Source organism: Pinus tabuliformis, chromosome 7 (assembly GCF_031772625.1).
Source record: "Pinus tabuliformis cultivar Carrire ecotype Pingquan chromosome 7, CPIR1, whole genome shotgun sequence".
In the NCBI taxonomy this organism is placed as follows: Eukaryota; Viridiplantae; Streptophyta; class Pinopsida; order Pinales; family Pinaceae; genus Pinus; species Pinus tabuliformis.
The window spans coordinates 672,213,598-672,232,235 of NC_142293.1; the positions used below are offsets into that span (position 1 = coordinate 672,213,598).

Consider the following 18,638-nt stretch of genomic DNA (forward strand, 5'->3'; position numbering starts at 1 on the left):
TGAAAGGATTACTAAATTTACCCAACAAAAATAAAATAAAATTATATTTAAAAAAAAACATATATTATAAAATAAGGAAAACTTGAAAAAACAAATTTATGTGGTGTCGTGTTAAAAAAAAATCACCCCCCCACCTTAACTTGTGTAAAGAAATAACCTCTTTTGAAGTTAGCCTTACCGTGGAACATGAAACAACACACTCCCCAATACAATTAGGTGACAAATGACCCACCCTCCAGCTTCATTCAAATGTCAGTTTTTTCAGAGCAGAAGAGGGGAGAAACGAACGGTCGTGTTGGTGGTGGTGAAACTCAGGCAGCGACTCCAAATCCAACCAGAGAAGAGGAGAGGGAGAAAAAAGAAGGAACAGGGAAAAAAAGAAGGAACATACGATGAGCGGAGAAGCGGAGCCGAAGAAGAAGAGTAGCAGTAGTCTAAAAGCAGCTTTCGAGGCCCTCTCAAAGGGAAACTATGAGGAAACGGTGCGCTTGTGCAAGCAAGTTGTCAAGCAGCCCGGAGGCCAAAACAACTATGAAGCTCTCGTGCTTCTGGGCAAGGCCCTCTTCTGCGGGAACCAATACGATCACGCTCAAACTGCGTACCGCCGCGCTGTTGATCTCAACCCATCAGCCCTGCGAGCTTGGCAGGTAACAAGCATTATTCAATCCTTCTTTCCCTCCAGAGTCATATGGTCCCTGTTTAGTTAAACACCCTGTTATTTATTTATATTTATTCCTTCCCCCAGTATCATAATGTCCTTCACTGCATAATGGTTAATTGGTTGCGGGGTCAATATGCTTGCTAGGTCTTTGTTTTGTGGGTGACTGTGTCTGAAACAATTTTTACCCATCCACAATTGTCTTTCTTCTTTGCCCATCGTCCAAATATGAGCCATTCACTGACGCTGGGATAAGCATATTTTGTGAAATCTGGAAGTACTTCTATCATTATAAATTCCACTTCTACTTCTACTTCCATTCGAATGTTCCATTTGCATCTCATATACCATTCCCTTGCAAATCTCAAATAGCTGGCGGCTTGAATCGGGAAGTTCTCTTTTATCATTTTATCAGTAATAATGACAGTAGGTACTGGAACACACTTGAAACCAGTAGGCGGGAGACGGATCATTTTTGTGCCATTTGTTCAGTTGGGGAGGAACTGCGCTAGAAGTGGGTTGAGTTTACTAATTTTAGCACGATGGGGCACTAAGGTGTTCTGCAGACTATTTGCTTAATACTAGTGCCAATGGGCATTGGTTCACTCTTGAGGTTAACTGAGTTTTAAGCCATCGATCAGATTTTATTCTTGTCGTGGTCTGTCCCACAAGAATGCAGTGGCTTTCAAAGGCATTAGTAGATGGAAGTCTTGGGTGGTGACTTTGACAGAATAATTTACCTCCCAGACCTGACACCTGAGACAAAGGAAATCTGTTGTGAGCGGTGTAGTCCCTCAGAGATTGTGCGTTGAAGCACAAAACAATGATTAGAAGTGGTAAAGGAGCAGCATTATTTTGGTAGGTCGTAAACGGGCATCGCTGTCATGCTTTGAAGAGGTCTTAAGAAAATATGGTTGGCTCATTAGGATGTTGTTGGACTTCATATCCTTGCAAATTCTGGCTCAGTGGAGGAAACTTCTATCTTTTGCAACATAAACACAAACCATGAACTATAATTGCTCAAAATACTCAGAAACATGATTCTTAGCTTGAAACAATTGCAGTATTGCTGAGATTGCATTGTTTTTATCAACATCTTGCAACATCTTGGCCTTTTGAAACAATGCACAACTTAGAATTGTGCAAAGTTAGCAGATTTGGAGTCAGGAAAAACATGGTGAGTCGGAAGAGTTAATTTTTTTGACTCGGATTGAGAAAAATTTAGGAAGTACAAAATTTAAAGATACACATATTTTCCCCCAAAAATTTAAACCATTGGTGGCTGCCCTATATGCAAAAATGCAACGCCTTTTTGGTTTGTTTCAACTTTCATGCAAGCAAATTTGTCAAGGAACAAAGTTTGTGCTCACAAGTTAAATACTCCAAAAGACTTGGAATATGAAGATGTCCATTGAGATATATATGAATGAGAATATGGCTTGTTACAAATGAGGGTCTCGTATATATAGCTAGGCTAATGCCCCTACACGAACAGTCATGTCCTTAGAGACATGTCTTTTCAGTATACTAATCATTATTGCTATTAATTATTAGTTATTTATATTCATAACATTGCCTTTCCCTTTTGAAAAGATTTGTCATCTGTTTCTTTGTCTTGTAATATATTCTTATCTTTTAGATTTCTTCAAGTTGTTATCTTTGATGATACAAGATGATAGGATCATCTGAGTGATAAACAAAATTGTCGAACTGAGAAGGGATCTGACTATCCTAAATCAATCTTTTGTACATTTAACATTTCTATATATAATTATTACTTATCCTATCATGGATAATTATATATTTCAGATTTTCTGAATATTCTCCTACCTATATGAACCTTATTCATTACATCCATTGATTGAATGTATTTTTATTAAAGTGAGCCATTCATTGATACAATGAAAAGTGGCCTTTGGTTTCATCTTCCAAGAGAGTCGAATGCCTTATCCTATTCATTTATGACCTTTCTATTCTCCATCCGCATCCACATCCTAGATCAGTGCCTACCCAACAAATCACTTCCTTTTTATGATGCTCCCTATTAGGGGCACCAAATGATAAATGGATAGAGATGATACCAACTTAATGAGGTCATGGGACTCTACTTCCACCTTTGTGAGATCACAATGATGTTGTTAGACTAGACCACATTTTAGTGGAAAAACTAGTATCTAGAGGAGATCTTCTAGTGCAGAAAGATATGACCTTCCTATTGGACACTATAAGAGCACTCCCATTAACTCCTTTTTTGATTCTTCTTCTAGACAAACATCTATTTCAAGTTTATTCACTCGGTCTCAAATGCTAGGATAGATGGCTCTAGTGTACTAGAGTAGCCTCCTACTATAGAATTTCCACAATATTATGATCTGATAATATGAATAATCTAAAGACAATTTTCTTTTCAAATAGACACAAAATTTCTCTACCAAATAGAAACGGAATAGAACATAAATAATTGTACAATTTCACAAAACAATTTTCTAGGGAATCCAACTGGGAAAACTCTCTCTTGCTTCAGAATTTTATTGAGGAAAACTGGGCAATAGATTTGATACAAATGATTCTCCTGCTTGTCCTAGGCCCGAAACCCCTGCTTGATAGTTGATCTGCTTCCTCCTTCTATGCGCACTAGAGGCTCTGATTTCCTAGGACAAATCCTTCAGAAATAATTTCCTATTTCCTAGTGATGGCTGAGCTCCTGTTAAATAGTGAATTTACCTATTTCTATGCGCACTCCAAATAGAAATTGCTCTCCACAATAACTCGCATAAGAAGAAAACCCTTGGCTCATTCCTCCACAAGCTCTCTTGCTCACAAACTCGTGCTCAAGAATGATGAATACAAAGTGTGCCTTCGATCTCCTTATAAGCACTTCAATTTGGCTATTGTTAGTGAGTTTCTAAATTAGTTAGTCGAACTGGAGCTTTTCTAGTTAGCAAAAGTCAATACAACTAGTTAATTGGATCGACTACCTCCAATTGAATGTTCAATTCCCAATTTAACTCACACGAGAGGACAAATAAATTGGTTCTCCACAAAATCGCTCTAGTCAAACTGCTTCTTGAACTCGTCCACATCACTAAATCTTGTGTATGATTAAGATCACTAAATCAATTCCTTGAATTAAGGCACCAATCAAGGAGTCCATTCCTTTGCTACTTTTCAACACTTCATCTTAGCGAGGAAGGGATTCTGTACAACTCCCAACTTATTTCTATGATGAACAAATTGCTTCTTGCCAATGCCTTGGTCAAGATGTCTCTTGTTTGCTCCCCTGTTGGAATTTACAATAGCTTGACTTCCCCTTTTGCACACAATCTCTAAGATGGTGATACTGGATCTCGATATGCTTTGAGCGATCATGAAAGACTGGATCCTTAAAGAGTTTAATGCAACTTAGGTTATGACAATGTATGTCTGAAAAGTCCCACAAGTAACTTCCTCATCCAAATAGCCTCACAAGCTGCTTGAGTAGTAGCCATGTACTCGATCTCTGCTGAACCAAGTGCAATTGATCTTTGCTTCCTACTGTACCAAGAAATTGTTGCTGACCCAATGTTGAAGTTGCCACCTAAAGTGCTCTTCTTGTATGTGGAGCTCCTTGCCCAATCAGCATTTGTGAAGCCCTTAAGCATCACCAACTTGTCTGTACCAAAATCCATAGTCCATTATGCCTTTGAGATATCTTTCAACACATGCTTTGCAACAACCCAATGCACTCTGGTTGGTTCAACCATGAACTCAGCTGGTTGACTGCAAAACAAATATTAGGTCGTGTGTTGACCAAGTACATCAATGACCCAATGAGCTCACTGTATAATGTAGGATCCACTCGCTCTCCTCTCCTAACATCCACCTTCCTCCAATTTTTTATTAGAGGTGTGTCCATGGGCTTGCAATCCTACATATGAAATTGTGTACTTGCCCTGTCCCGCGAAGATCTCACCATCACCCTGCCAAACCTCCAAGCCAAGGAAATAGTGCATAAGCCCCATATGCTTCATCTCAAACTCCCTTGCAAGGACCTCTTTGCAATCTTGGATCAAGCTCTCATCTCCAGTTAGTATAAGATCACCGACATAGAGAACTAGAATGAGCAAAAGCCCTCCAACCATAATGTAGTACTGGTTGGGATCTGCCTCACTCTTAGTGAAGCCCAATCCTCAAAGGTAGCTATCAATCCAAGTGTACTATGCTCTTGGAGCTTGCTTAAGCCCATAAAGAGCTCTCTTTAGCTTGCACACATGTGTGTCTCTGCCGAATTGCTTGAATCCCTCTGGCTACTCCATATCGATCTCTTCCTCAACTACTCCATTGAGGAAGGTTGTCTTCACGTCCATTTGGTGGATCTTCCGCCCCATCTGTGCTACGAGTGCCAGAATAGTCCTAATGGATGAACACTGTGCTACTGGGGCAAAAGTCTCCTCATAGTTTATGCCCTCAATTTGTGAGAAGCTGTTGGCCACAAATCTGGCCTTGAACTTCTCCACACTCCCATGTGCATCATGCTTCAGCTTGTACACCCATTTGGATCCAACTACTGATTTCTCCTCAGGTCATGGAACAATCTCCCAAACATCATTCTTCATGATAAAGGAATACTCCTCCACCATGGCATCCTGCCAAACCTGTTGAGAACTGCCTCCTTATAGAAGAAGGCTCAGTGTCTACCAACTCTGTCATCAATGCCATATAACCTGTGTACTTCTGTGGTTGTTTACTCTGCCTAAGCATGGTGCTAGGAGCCTCAGCCTACTCCTAAGCCTCCTGGATCAATCTCTCGACCCACTTGGCCTTCTTTCTTCATGTGGTGGGTGTCTCTGGCTGATCTGTCTACTCTCAGCTTGGCTTGTCCTCCCCATCCTGCTTAATATCTTGTTGCGCTACCCCTCTTGCCACTAGACCATGGCTGTGGTTGAATCTGAGGTGTTGGTTGTGATTTCTGTTTGGGAGCAAGTAGCTCCTCCTCAGGTATTATAATCTGCTCACACTCTAAGGAAATTCTCAAAGCCTAATCCCCTTGGATTCTCACATCTCGCCTGAGAACACCCTATATGCCCGAGACGTCTTACTATACCTCACAAAGATACCCTTCTCTGTTGTGGGATCCAACTTCTTCCTGTTATCTTTGGACACATGATAGTATACCTTTGTGCCAAAGATTCGAAAGTGTGAAACATCAGGCTTCTTGCTTGTGAAAGCCTTCTCTGGTGTGACTCATCCAAGCACCTTGTGTGGACTCATGTTTTGTAGAAATACTGCATTATTGCATGCTTCTGCATGCAAGAACGTAGGTAGATCTTGATCATGCAACATAACCCTAACTGCTCCAACAATACTCCTGTTCTTCCTCTCAACCACCCCATTCTGTTGAGGGTTATGAGGTGCTATCAATTCTCTCTTAATACCTTCCTTTCCTCAAAACTCCTTGAAGGCATTGGAGATATATTCTTCACCATTGTCACTTCTCACTACCTTGATTTTTCTTCTTGGTTTGCTTCTCTACCAAGGCCTTAAACTCCATGAACATATCTAAGACCTCATCTTTATTTTTCATAAAATAAATCCAAGTTTTTTCGAGAAAAATCTTCAATGAAAGTAACATAATACCTGTGCTTCATCAATGATGGAGAAAAAAGGGTCCATACACATCTGAATGCACCAACTCCAAAATCCCTTTGGCTCTGCTATCCTGACCATGGAAAGAAGACTTGACATACTTGCCAAGCGTGCACCCCTTGCACACTCCACTCTTGTCAAGGCCGCCTGCTGGTAATCCTATGGCAATCTGCAGTGCCCCATGATGCAAGTGTCCCATGCGTTTGTGCCAAAGTTCACCAACATCTACACATCTTGCCTTGTTGCTCAAGGCTACATCTGTCTCTACTTGCAACTTGTAGAGATTCTTCATCCTCACACCTATTTGCTTCACTGTCCCTAAAGCTAGATGCTTGAGGTAAGCCTTACCTTTGCTGAAGATGACATCATACCCTTTGGCTTTGCGATCCTGACCATGGAAAGAAGACCTGACATACTTGCCAAGCGTGCACCCCTTGCACCATCCACTCTTGTCAAGGTTGCCTGCTGGTAATCTTGTGGCAATCTGCAGTGCCCCATGATGCAAGTGTCCCATGCGTTTGTGCCAAAGTTCACCAACATCTACACATCTTGCCTTGTTGCTCAAGGCTACATCTGTCTCTACTTGCAACTTGTAGAGATTCTTCATCCTCACTAGTGTTACTTGGGAGCGGGAGCGCAAGCGGGGAGTGGGAGCGAAAACGGGAGTGGGAGCGACATTTTGAGAAGCTCCTGGTTTGGGAGCGAATCCCGGAGCGTTATATATATATATATTTTATATTTTGATACATATATGTCAACAAAAACATGTAGAATAATGAATTAGATATAAAAAACATAAAAAACATAGATTGAACCATATAACAACAATCATCTAGAAGTTATAATCTTCATCAACCACGTCCACAAGTTAGTAACATAGTAACATACAACATATTGAGTCTCATGATTCATCAGTCTTAAAGTTTCAAGCTTTCAAAATTCAATATATAACATTTATCATCATTGATCACCAATGTTGTACTTGTAAGCTAAGTGTAACCATTACAACAAATAATATCTAACATGAAATGAAATGAAACAACTTTCAACTTTCATGAAGCATCATATTCATAATTCATTACTAATGAGTTATAATTGCCAAATTCAAACTTAAATTGTCGTATATTGTTTAAAAAAATATCATAATAAATATGAAAGTGTCAATAGTTATAAAAACTACTAGAAACTAGAAAAGAGAAGTAAATATATTATCTATTTCTTATGCTTGGCCCTCTTGCCACACGAGAAATGTCTAATTTTTTAGTCTTGTTGGAAAATCAGGATCTTTGTCATTAATATCCCCTCTAAGCATTAATATCTAGAGGTATCTTTGTCATTACCTCTGTATCTGTATAGGGATCTTTGTCATTAATATCACCCTCTAAGCATTAACATAAGATAGAAAAAACATAGCATGTCAAGTCAAGATTTTGTTTGAGTGATGCGTACACTTTTAGGAGGGTCATGATAGAGGAGTTCGACAACCAATGTCATTAACATCAAGGTACATAGAGGGATTGGTGCTCTTGATTAAATACGAGTTCCATACCCTATTACATGACAAAATTCAATGGAAACATTGCAATCCCCCAATCTTGAAATCCTGAAAAACTGATAAGTCTGCTGGATTTTGAATGAAATCTAAAATTCTACTTTCTCCATATGAAATCCAATGAGGCCAGAACCACTCTCAAACATCTTGAGTCATTTCATGGTAATGTTAAAAATTTAAGTAAAATGATGAAAATGAAGATTAAGGAGAATGTCACTTTTACTTTAAGAATTTAATATTACCATGAATAGCATATCAATACTAGGGCCATAGACTTGATCATTAAGTTGCCCCACTCAAAAATTATTTGTTTCTTTAAAAAAAATTGCATTTCAAACATTACTATAAAAAAATTGCAAAAAAAGGCAAAAAGCTCTCGAAAAGGCAGGGGGCGAAATTTTTTTTAGGGAGCGCGCTCCTGACCTGCTCCCGAGTTGCTCCGGCCTGAAGCGCGGATTGGGAGCGGGATTGGGGGGGGGCGCTTCCCCTGCAACACTGATCCTCACACCTATTTGTTTCACTGTCCCTAAAGCTAGATGCTTGAGGTAAGCCTTACCTCTTCTGAAGATGACATCATACCCTTTGTCCTTAAGGACAACTACTAAAACTGGGTTCTTCTTCAACCCTAGAACATGGAGAACATCTTTGAGATGTAGAGTATTACTTGACTTCCTCTCAAAGTTGATAGTACCAACTCCCTTGGTATCATACTTGCCATTATCTCCAAGCTCGATGTTCACCTGCATATCCTTCTCATCCAGGTCGTTGAAATAATCCCTGTTCCCAGTCATATGGAAAGAGGCTCTTGAATCAATATTCCACGTACTGCTCCCTACTAAGCTTGCCATGCAGTCCTCTCAAACTGAGAGGCAAACTCATCTACCTCAGTTGGTGTAGCTACATGCTCCTTATTCGACCCCTTCTTCTTTCAGTTAGGACACTTAGAAACATAATGTCCAAAAGTATGGCAATGGAAGCATTTGATCTTACTTAGATCCGTCTTCTTCTTGTCACCCTTTTGACTGTTCTTGCTCTTCCCTTTGCCTTTATTGCCTTTGACTTTCCCTGCAAGAGCAAGATTTTCCTCTTCCTTCTCAACTTGCCATTGCTGCCAGAAGTCTCAACTAGTTTGAGCCTTAGCTCCTCTTGGATGAAGTCACTCCATAGGCATTCTCAATCCGGCAAGTTATCTCGTCAAGTAATGCTTTGAACAAAAGTATGCCAATCTTTGGTAAACCCATTCAGAGCCACACGCACTAGCTTTGTGTCCATGGCTGCTAGCTTTGATTTCTGGTGAGATAGGCATTGACCCACTCACCCTTCTGCATCTTGATTGTCCTCAACTTCTCTTTGACGACCATCTTCCGGTTCTTGAAAGAATTTTGGTAGAGCTTGACTAAGGCATCCCACATGTCCTTAGCTGTATCTTTACCTGCAACATGAGGGACTACATGATCCCGAAGTCCATCCAAGATCATCCTCTTGGTCTTGGCCATTTGCCTTTGAAAGAGCCTCAACTCTGGATTTTAAGGTTTTGCAACACCTTTATCAACGAATTCTTTCAGCCCAAACTCATCCAGCAAGAACAATATTCGGACCTTCCAAACACCAAAATTTGAAGAGCCATCTAGTCTATCTTGCTCTCACAATCCTAATCTTGTGTGAGTTGTCATCTTGAAGACTATGTGCTGATTGATCCCTGTTCATAGCTTTGATACCATGTAGAATTTCCACGAAATTTTGATCTGCTAATATGATCAATCTGAAAACATTTTCTTTTCAAATGGATACATAATTTCTCTAGCAAACAACAACAGAATACAACAAAAATAATTGCACAAATTCACACAACAATTTTCTAGGGAACCCAACTAGGAAAACCCTCGCTTGCTTAAGAATTTTATTGAGGAAAACTGAGCAATAGATCTGATACAAATACAAGCTAGTTTCAATTTGAAAATACAATGATTCTCCTGCTTGTCCTAGGCTTGAAACCCCTACTTGACAACTGATCTGCTTCCTCCTTCTATGCACACTAGAGGCTCTGATTTCCTAGCGCAAATCCTTGGGAAATAACTTCTTATTTCCTAGCATTGGTTGAGCTCCTATTAAATAGGGAATTTCCCTATTTCTATGCACACTCTAAAGAGAAATTGCTCTCCACAATAACTTGCACAAGAAGAAAACCCTTGGCTCGTTCCTCCACAAGCTCTCTTGCTCACAAACTTGTGCTCAAGAATAATGAATACAAAGTGTGCCTTTGATCTCCGTATAAGCACTTCGATTTTGCTATTGTTACTAAGTTTCTAAATTAGGAAGTTGAACTAGAGTTTTTCTAGTTAACAAAAGTCAATACAACTAGTTAACTGGATCATCCTAAAATTTAGGAGGCTAATTCCACTTGAACATTTAGTTCCCAATTTAACTCACACTAGAGGACAGATAACTCGTGCTCCACAAACTCGATCTAGTCAAACTGCTTCTTGAACTCGTCCATATCACTGGATCTCATGCATGATTAGGAAGTCACTAAATTGATTCCTTGAATTAAGGCACAAATCAAGGAATCCATTCATTCACTACTTTTCATCACTTAGGCACAAATTCTCAATCTTCACTTAGAAACTTTGATCTTGGCCCAATATCTAGAGGTAGCAGCACCCAGTAACAACAAATTTGACCTATACTTTGATCTGGCAGCAACAACATGCAACAATTGAGTACAACATCAACTAGAGAACTTCGATCTTCCAAACCAGGGCACGAGAGAGAGTGATAGATGCTCCAAAACTTCGATTTTCCTTCCTTCCTTCTCCTAGACCAAACTGACACTCCTTTTGCCTCATTTTCTCCACTTCACACTTTTTCCTAGCTTCAAGAGATATCAAACTTGCTTGTTGTGAGTGTGCTTCAAATGGAATTCAAACTGCTTCATTTATAGTTCTTTGGTGGGTTGAATAGCCCTCTTTGAGGCCAACTTGATCATCTTAAGGCCGACTTGATGTGGAGGTAACATAATTCATATTTGATTCAATACTTAACCTTTTTACATGATTCAAAAGCCCAAGAAGGTCTTTTTAAAAGTATGATGACTTTATTGAGTCAGATTAAATCCTAGAAGTCCTCAATGGAGACTTTGACCTAAACATGATGACCCAAGCATGAAACCCATGCTTTAATAATTCATAATAATAATAAAAATTCTTTTCTTTATTCTTTTGACAAGTACGTTACATGATGAGTCGAATACATTTAATGAAGACCGAACCTAGTTACATTTTCCAACATTCTCTCTTAATTAGGGAGGTATTCATCATATACAAGTACAAGGAAGATCTCAACTATATGAACCATGAAGAACTTTAGGCACCGCAATGCCATGGACTAGATTCCTGACCAGGGCAATCTATCCATTTGTTTCTCAACAGTTTAGGAATTGCAATGCCATGGACTAGATTCAGGGCAATCTATCCATGAGGGACTAAGATGGACTCAAGCTTTTAGCCTCTCTAGGTACCATCAACCATTGTGGAAAAAGTCTGCAAAAAATCACGATTTAATCCTAAAAACGCGATTTTTTGAACTAAACTATTTAATCCCCCGACTTTTTGGTGACTTTTTCACAAAGGAAAAAATCACGATTTTTTTGTTATACTCCCGATTTAATCCGGAGTCGACCCAAAAAGTTGGCCTCCCTTCCCAGGCCGCAGGTAAAGAGCCCGCAAAGGTGAAAATGGTCTTATTTTTTGCTGTTTTCTCTCCCATTCGGCTCTGTGGAGATACATAGGGGTTTGCCATTGCGTTAGAGGAGAATATTTGTGAGTTTTGAGGTGGAGATTTGGAGATTTTTCCACTGCTCATCGTGGGAGATTCAAACTTCAAAGTGCCGAATTGCTGCTGCCCAATGCCAGGTATGTATTTTAATTTCTCTCATAGTTTTTTTTACACATGATTTCTTAAATCTTTCTATACTTATCTAAAATTCTATTAGTTTGTTTATGTGTTATTTTTGCCTAGAATCTAGATTGAAGCAAAACTTCAAATTTCAAGATTAAAATGACAAAAATTCAAATTTCAAACCCTTGTTTACTGAATCTGAGTGTTTTCAAGTGACTGAGAAGAGGCGTTTAAAATCTAAAATCAACTATTGCATTTGTGTTTGCTTTTTATGTGATGGGAAATTTTTAATTTGTTTCAATTTTTTTTTGTGCCCAGGTTTAAATTCAAGTTCAAAGTTTAGAACAAAATGCCAAGGATTTTGGACGCTATGTGGGAATATGGTGAACCTGATACTATACACGAATCTAGGGAGATCAATAGAATGTATTTGACTTGCAAGTTGTGTGGCAAGCATATGTCAGGAGGTATCAACAAATTAAAATTCCATTTGGGGCAAATTTCGGGGCAAAATGTTAACCTTTACCCAAATACAACTCCAGAAATCATCCGACAGGCCATTCAATCATTGATGGATAAAGAGGATGGAAAAGACACCAGGGCAACACTAAAAATCCAACTTGTAGGGGCCTCAAGAGTGGGGGGAATTGAGAGTCACTTTGCTTCTTTAGCATCACCTTCCTAACCCATAGGTCCCAACCCCTCATCTATCTCATCTTTTTTTGTTCCTAGAACCACAACTGGTGCACAACCTGGCATCAAATAAGCAATTAAAAAGGAAAAGAAAAGGCAGAAGCTGACAGGTTGGTCAGTAAGTGTCTTCTATGGAGTGATGTTCCTTTCAACATTGCTAAGACAAACCCATTTTACCAACCTATGTTTGATGCTATTGCTGTTGTTGGCCCAGGGTACAAAGCCCCCACCTTTGCAGAATTGAGAGGGCCTCTTCTTCAAGATGAAAAGACTGATTGCACTTCTAGATTGGAGGAGTTTAGGGCATCATGGGAACAAATTGGATGCACAGTCATGTCAGATGGTTGGACTGACCAGAAGGGTAGGACCCTTAACTTTTTGGTTAGTTGTCCCAAGGGGACATTGTTTATGAAATCTGTTGATGCATCTGCACACATTAAAGATGCACGTACATTATGTGAGTTGTTGGACATCTTCATTCAGGAAGTAGGCCCAAGAAATGTTGTCCAAGTCATAACGGACAACGCTGCAAATTATGTTGCAACTGGCACGTTGCTTATGGAGAGTTATCCTAACTTGTTTTGGACACCTTGTGCTGCTCATTGCATTGACTTGATGTTGGAGGATATAGGTAAGATTCCTATTGTGAGCGATATTGTTGAATCATCCAGGAGCATAACAAAATTTATATATAATCATGCATCTGTGCTTAGCTTGATGAGAAAATACACCAAAAACAAAGAGTTGGTGTGTCATGCCATTACACGATTTGCCACTACTTTCATATCTCTTCAGTGTCTTTTGAATTCTATGTGGGATGTGAAAAGCATGTTTCTTTCAGCGGATTGGCGTTTTTTATCTATTAGCCGCAAACCAGAGGGAGAGGGCATATGCAGACTAGTTTCATATGATCAGAGCTTTTGGGCAGGAGTAGAGGAGGTGTGTGCCATTTCAAAACCTTTGGTAAGGGTTCTGTGGTTGGTTGATGGAGACAAGCCCGCAATGGGCTACTTGTATGAGGCTATGGATAGGGCCAAATAAGCCATTCGTGCTTATTATGAGGATACGGGAGATGAGGGTTTAGAGAAACAACAGGTCATATGGAGAGTGATTGATGAGCGATGGAACAATACCCTCTATCGCCCCATTCATGTTGCAGGTATCTACCTCAACCCTGCATGTTCTTACGCCTGTGGTTTCAGATTTGATGCCGAGGTGATGGATGCATTCGTCACTTGTCTCGAGAGGATGGTGTCATCTGAGCAAGAACGTGAAGATATTTCTAAAGAAATGGAGGTCTATAGGATGGGAGGTGGCACATTTGGTTTTACCATGGCTATTAAGAATAAGACGACCAAAATACCAGGTAAGCTTTAGTTTGTTTCAAACTTTCAAGTTTAGAATTTCAATGTTTTTTTTTATGTTTCTCATTTTTCTTTTAACTTGTAGATGCTTGGTGGACAAGCTATGGTGCCAGAGTACCCCATCTGGGCCATATCCAAAAGCTTGCCATTCTAGTGCTCAGCCAAATAGGTAGTTCCTCTGGGTGTGAGCGCAACTGGAGTGTATTTGACAAAATACACAACAAAAAGTGCAACAGGGAAAAAAATTTCAAATTAAATTTTTTTAATTCATTTGATTATTTTTAATATTTAAATTTTCTAAGTACTAATTTACAATCTATGACCCTAATACAGATTGGAGTCCCAACACCTCAATGACATGGTCTACGTCTACTACAATCTTCGATTGTGGGTGAGACAACTTCAGACACCTACTGATGTGGAAGCCATCTCATTGGACAATATTGATATCACCTCTGCATGGAGAGTCGAGACTGAGAGGTCGATCATGGACTGGATCCCAGATTGGTTAGGTGTGGATCTAGAGGATGTAGCAGTTGCAGGGGAGGGAGAGCCAGAGGTAGAGGAGGAGGAGCAACGTCAGGGTTAGGAGGCAGAGCTGGTTGAGGATGATGAGGAGGAGGTGACACCATCTAGGATGGGCAGCAACAACATAAGACAGAGGCCACCTCTTTCATCGGCTTCTAGAGGATGATTGAGTCCATTTGTATCCCTAGGGGCATGGCCTTCTTCTTCTAGAGGAAAAGGCAAAGCCGTTCCCTATTCTCGTAAAAGGGGAAGAGGATCTCAGTGACTGATTACTTGATGACTTTTAGATGACTCATGATATGCATTTATTATATTTTTTGTCGATATTTTGACTCTTGAGAGTTGAGACTCAGACAGGACTCAAAATTCAGGAGTTGATTCACTATTTTGATATGTGATGTAGCATTAGACTTCATATACATATTATATATTAGGTTTCTTTACATGTTTATGTGGAAATGCATTTATTTGATGTTGTAGATACTCTAGATGTTAAAAAAAATAAAAAAATGAATAATTTTGTGTTTTTTTAATTTTGTCGACTTTTTCAAAAAACTCCCGACTTTGCCGACTTTTTCAACTTTTGTACCCTTGCCGAATTAATCCCGACTATGACTTTTTCCACATTGCCATCAACCTAGGGATCCAGGTGTGTATCCAAAAACATAGCTTTATAACCAACACCACCTTTCCAACTTCGGGACCTAGACATCAACACAAAGTGCCAGCCAGATGTCCTCCCAAGCAATGCTTCACTCATAAAGCCTCAACACTCCTTGATCCGACAGATCAATCAAATTGATTGGTAACCAACATGCTATCAAAACCTTCGAGAGCTTTACTTGTACAAACACAACCCCAATCAATAATATACTTTTACATATTCATAAATAAACACAAACCTTCGGGGTTTTCCTGATGTTGTTTCTAAAAAACGATAGGCCTATCAATCAAATCTTTGATACTTTTTCTTTTCATACAACAACATATCCTTCAAACTTCATTCTCCAATCAAAACTATGCTCTCCCTCTCAACCATGGAGATTTTCTCTATCCAGGCTCCCTCTTAACCTAGGGAAATCAACTTCTTCTTTTCGACATCAGAGAATATTTCGTGGCTTCCATCCATCTTATCAAAGTTATTCTTATCACATCAACTTTTTCTTTTGATCATCTTCACCATCTTGAAGATTGTGTACCTCCACAACTGAGATAGCAAGTACAACCAAAACTATAGAAGCATGAAGTTAATTATATCAAAATCATGGAAACATTTCAATCTTTATATATATTAGATACCCAAACAAGAGATACATACGCTTCAACATTTTGTTATGGACTTTGTCATAAACCCTAGATTATTTCATCGAGACTTATATAACAACATTCATTTATATCTATGGTTTCAATGTTTCTACCAATGGTAAATAGCAAACCCTAGAAACGATTCAAAAAATAGTTCTACAAGATATCTAAACAACTTTTAGAATTCATATGTTAGATTTTTCGCTAGGATCTTACGTAAACCCTAGAATTCATACATTATCTCTAACAATCAAAATCAATTACAACTTAACAACATGAATAGAGATTTACCAAACAACATCATCCTAGAACATCAAACTCATATAAGGGCTTAGATTAAATCCTAAGACAATAATTAGGTCAACACACATATCTAGGAATTCATCATTAATCATATCATATGTCAAGCAACATATCAGACATATACCAACCTAGACCCATCTAGGAATTCAACCACATCGACACATCCATGCTTAGAGCTTCATTCCTAGGATCACAACAAAAGTTTTGCTTATAGGCCCAACCAAATCCTAAAAGCAAACCTTATAATACGAAAAAGTTCAAATGTTCGGGATTTCAGACAACATCATTTCAACCCTAACAAGTTAGGGTTTTCATGATCATATCAAAACCTCAAACATGACATCCTCAACAAAAACTTCAAATGGCATTTCCCAATAACCCTAAGCAATTTTAGGGTTTCAAGCACTAACACTGTCATACCCTTAGGTTAGGGTTTTCTAGAGAACTTGTCTAGGGTTCTATAAAGTCAATTAAGAATATGAGGGGCGGTAAATGTATCAAGTGATGAATCATCCAAAACAAGAATCATTAAGATTCAATACAACGAGACATAACAATGTTAGTAGTAGATTATCAAACACTTATTATAAAGAAATCAATGTTTTGTAGTTTAAGGCATACCTTTGTTCCTTGACAAACCTTGTCTTGGGAGGCCTTCTTCCATAGCAGATGTTTTCCTAATCAAGACAATAGAGGGAGAATGGTGATTAGTATTTAATATAATCAAAACTTAAATAAGTATATGAAACTAGAAATTGAAAGGAAATGAGATACTTATCTTTGGGAGATGTTGGGGGCTCCCTCCAAAGCTTGAGGGATACCTATAAACTTATAAAACAAAAGAAAAATGTCTTTTCCAAAAACATGTTAAAACCTATAAATTCTAAACATCCAAAATAAAATATACTATCTAAAACTAAAAGCAAAGGACTTAATAGTTTTAGTCCCTTATATCAGATTCTTGGGGTTTGACTTTCTTTAGGTCTTTTTCTTCAGTAACAATGGCTTGATCTCTTTCTCTCTTCTTGCTTCTTGGATTGCCGGGACAGTCACTCCTGTAGTGACCCTTCTTATGACATTGAGAGGGCTATATTTATAGCATATGAGGGCTGTTCATTAAGCGACATGTCATCCCTTTAAGCCGACATGAACATGATTTACGCTGATGTGAACATGGTGTAAATCCGACGTGAACATTCATATATATATATATATGCTGAAAATACTTTGCTTCCTTTTTGAATTCGTTTGGAGGGGTCATTTGCTAACCTTTTGTTCTTGCCTTTGAAGGAGTATTCTCACATGATTTTGCCCTTGACTTGGAGTCATGCTTATACATTTTTCAAGTGTACACATTTACATAAATGACACAACCTATCACCTAGCAATAGCTCATAATGAGAGCCACTAAAAACAAATATTTTGATCATGAAACCCATGATTTAAATACACAAAAATTGCTAGACATAAATTACATCATTTACATTGTGTCATTATGAAGATTGATCCTAGTTACACTTTCTTCAACACACTAGATATAGGCTCACAGCCAGGGCAAAACCCCTCTCTAGGGGAAATGCCAGTCAGTAATTTAGTTTTCCTGAGATATTCCAAGACTCTAGACCTTGACACAAACTTTCCTCCACACCAAGTCAACCTTCTTCTTCTCTTGCAAATGATCCTACTTGACCTGGCAGTAGTAGTAGCAGTAGCAACACATTCTTTGAACCGGTAACTTCAACCTTGCTTTGGAGACTTCGATTTTCACTGAAAGACTTCGATCTTCACTTAGAAACTTCAATCTTGGCCCAATACAACTTCTAGAGGCAACAACACCCAACAACAACAACTTCGACCTATACTTTGATCTGGCAGCAACAACATGCAACAACTAGCTACGACATCAACTAGAGAACTTCGATCTTCCAAACCAGGGCACGAGAGAGAGAGAGATAGATGCTCCAAAACTTTGATTTTCCTTCCTTCCTTCTTCTAGACCAAACTCGCACTCCTTTTGCCTCCTTTTCTCCACTTCACACTTTTCCCCAGCTTCAAGAGATATGGAACTTGCTTGTTGTGAGTGTGCTTCATATGGAATTCAAGCTGCTTCATTTATAGTCCTTTAGTAAGGTTGAATAGCCCTCTTTGAGGCCGACTTGATGTGGAGGTAACATAATTGATATTTGACTCAATACTCAACTTTTTTACATGATTCAAAAGCCCAAGAAGGGTCTCTTTAAAAGTACAATGACTCTATTGACTCAGATTAAATCCTAAAAGTCCTCAATGGGGACTTTGAGCTAAAACAGGATGCCCCAATCATGAAACCCATGCTTTAATAAGTCATAATAATAAAAAAAATTCTTTCCATTATTCTTTTGACAAGTACATTACATGATGACTCAAATACATTTAATGAAGACCAAACCTAGTTACATTTCAAACACCTTTAGACCTAGTCTCGCTATGAGGATACACAACCTTTGCTTGCCTGCCAAGTGCATACCCTTTACACACTCCATCTTGCTCCACCTTGATCTTTGGAAAACTAGTAACCATCTTTTGCAACATCGATAAAGCTTTGTGGTGTAGGTGTCCCATCCTCCTATGCCATATGCCATATGTCGCTATGGTTGTCACTCTCATGTATGAGAGCCTTCACTGTGTGTCCTTTCAAGAGATAGAGATCCCTCTCCCTTCTCCCAATCATTCC

The 18,638-nt window shown here is 38.9% G+C and overlaps 1 protein-coding gene across 1 annotated transcript in view; it reads left to right on the forward strand.

Moving 5' to 3' along the window:
- Positions 1-222: 222 nt before the first annotated feature.
- LOC149249250 (Tetratricopeptide repeat (TPR)-like superfamily protein) overlaps positions 223-18,638 on the forward strand; it is a 386,408-nt gene continuing 367,992 nt past the window's right edge. Inside the window, exon 1 of the mRNA XM_089452450.1 lies at positions 223-647. Within this exon, the coding sequence (XP_089308576.1) occupies positions 393-647 (255 nt within the window). The 5' untranslated portion in view covers positions 223-392. The remainder of the gene's footprint in view (positions 648-18,638) is intronic.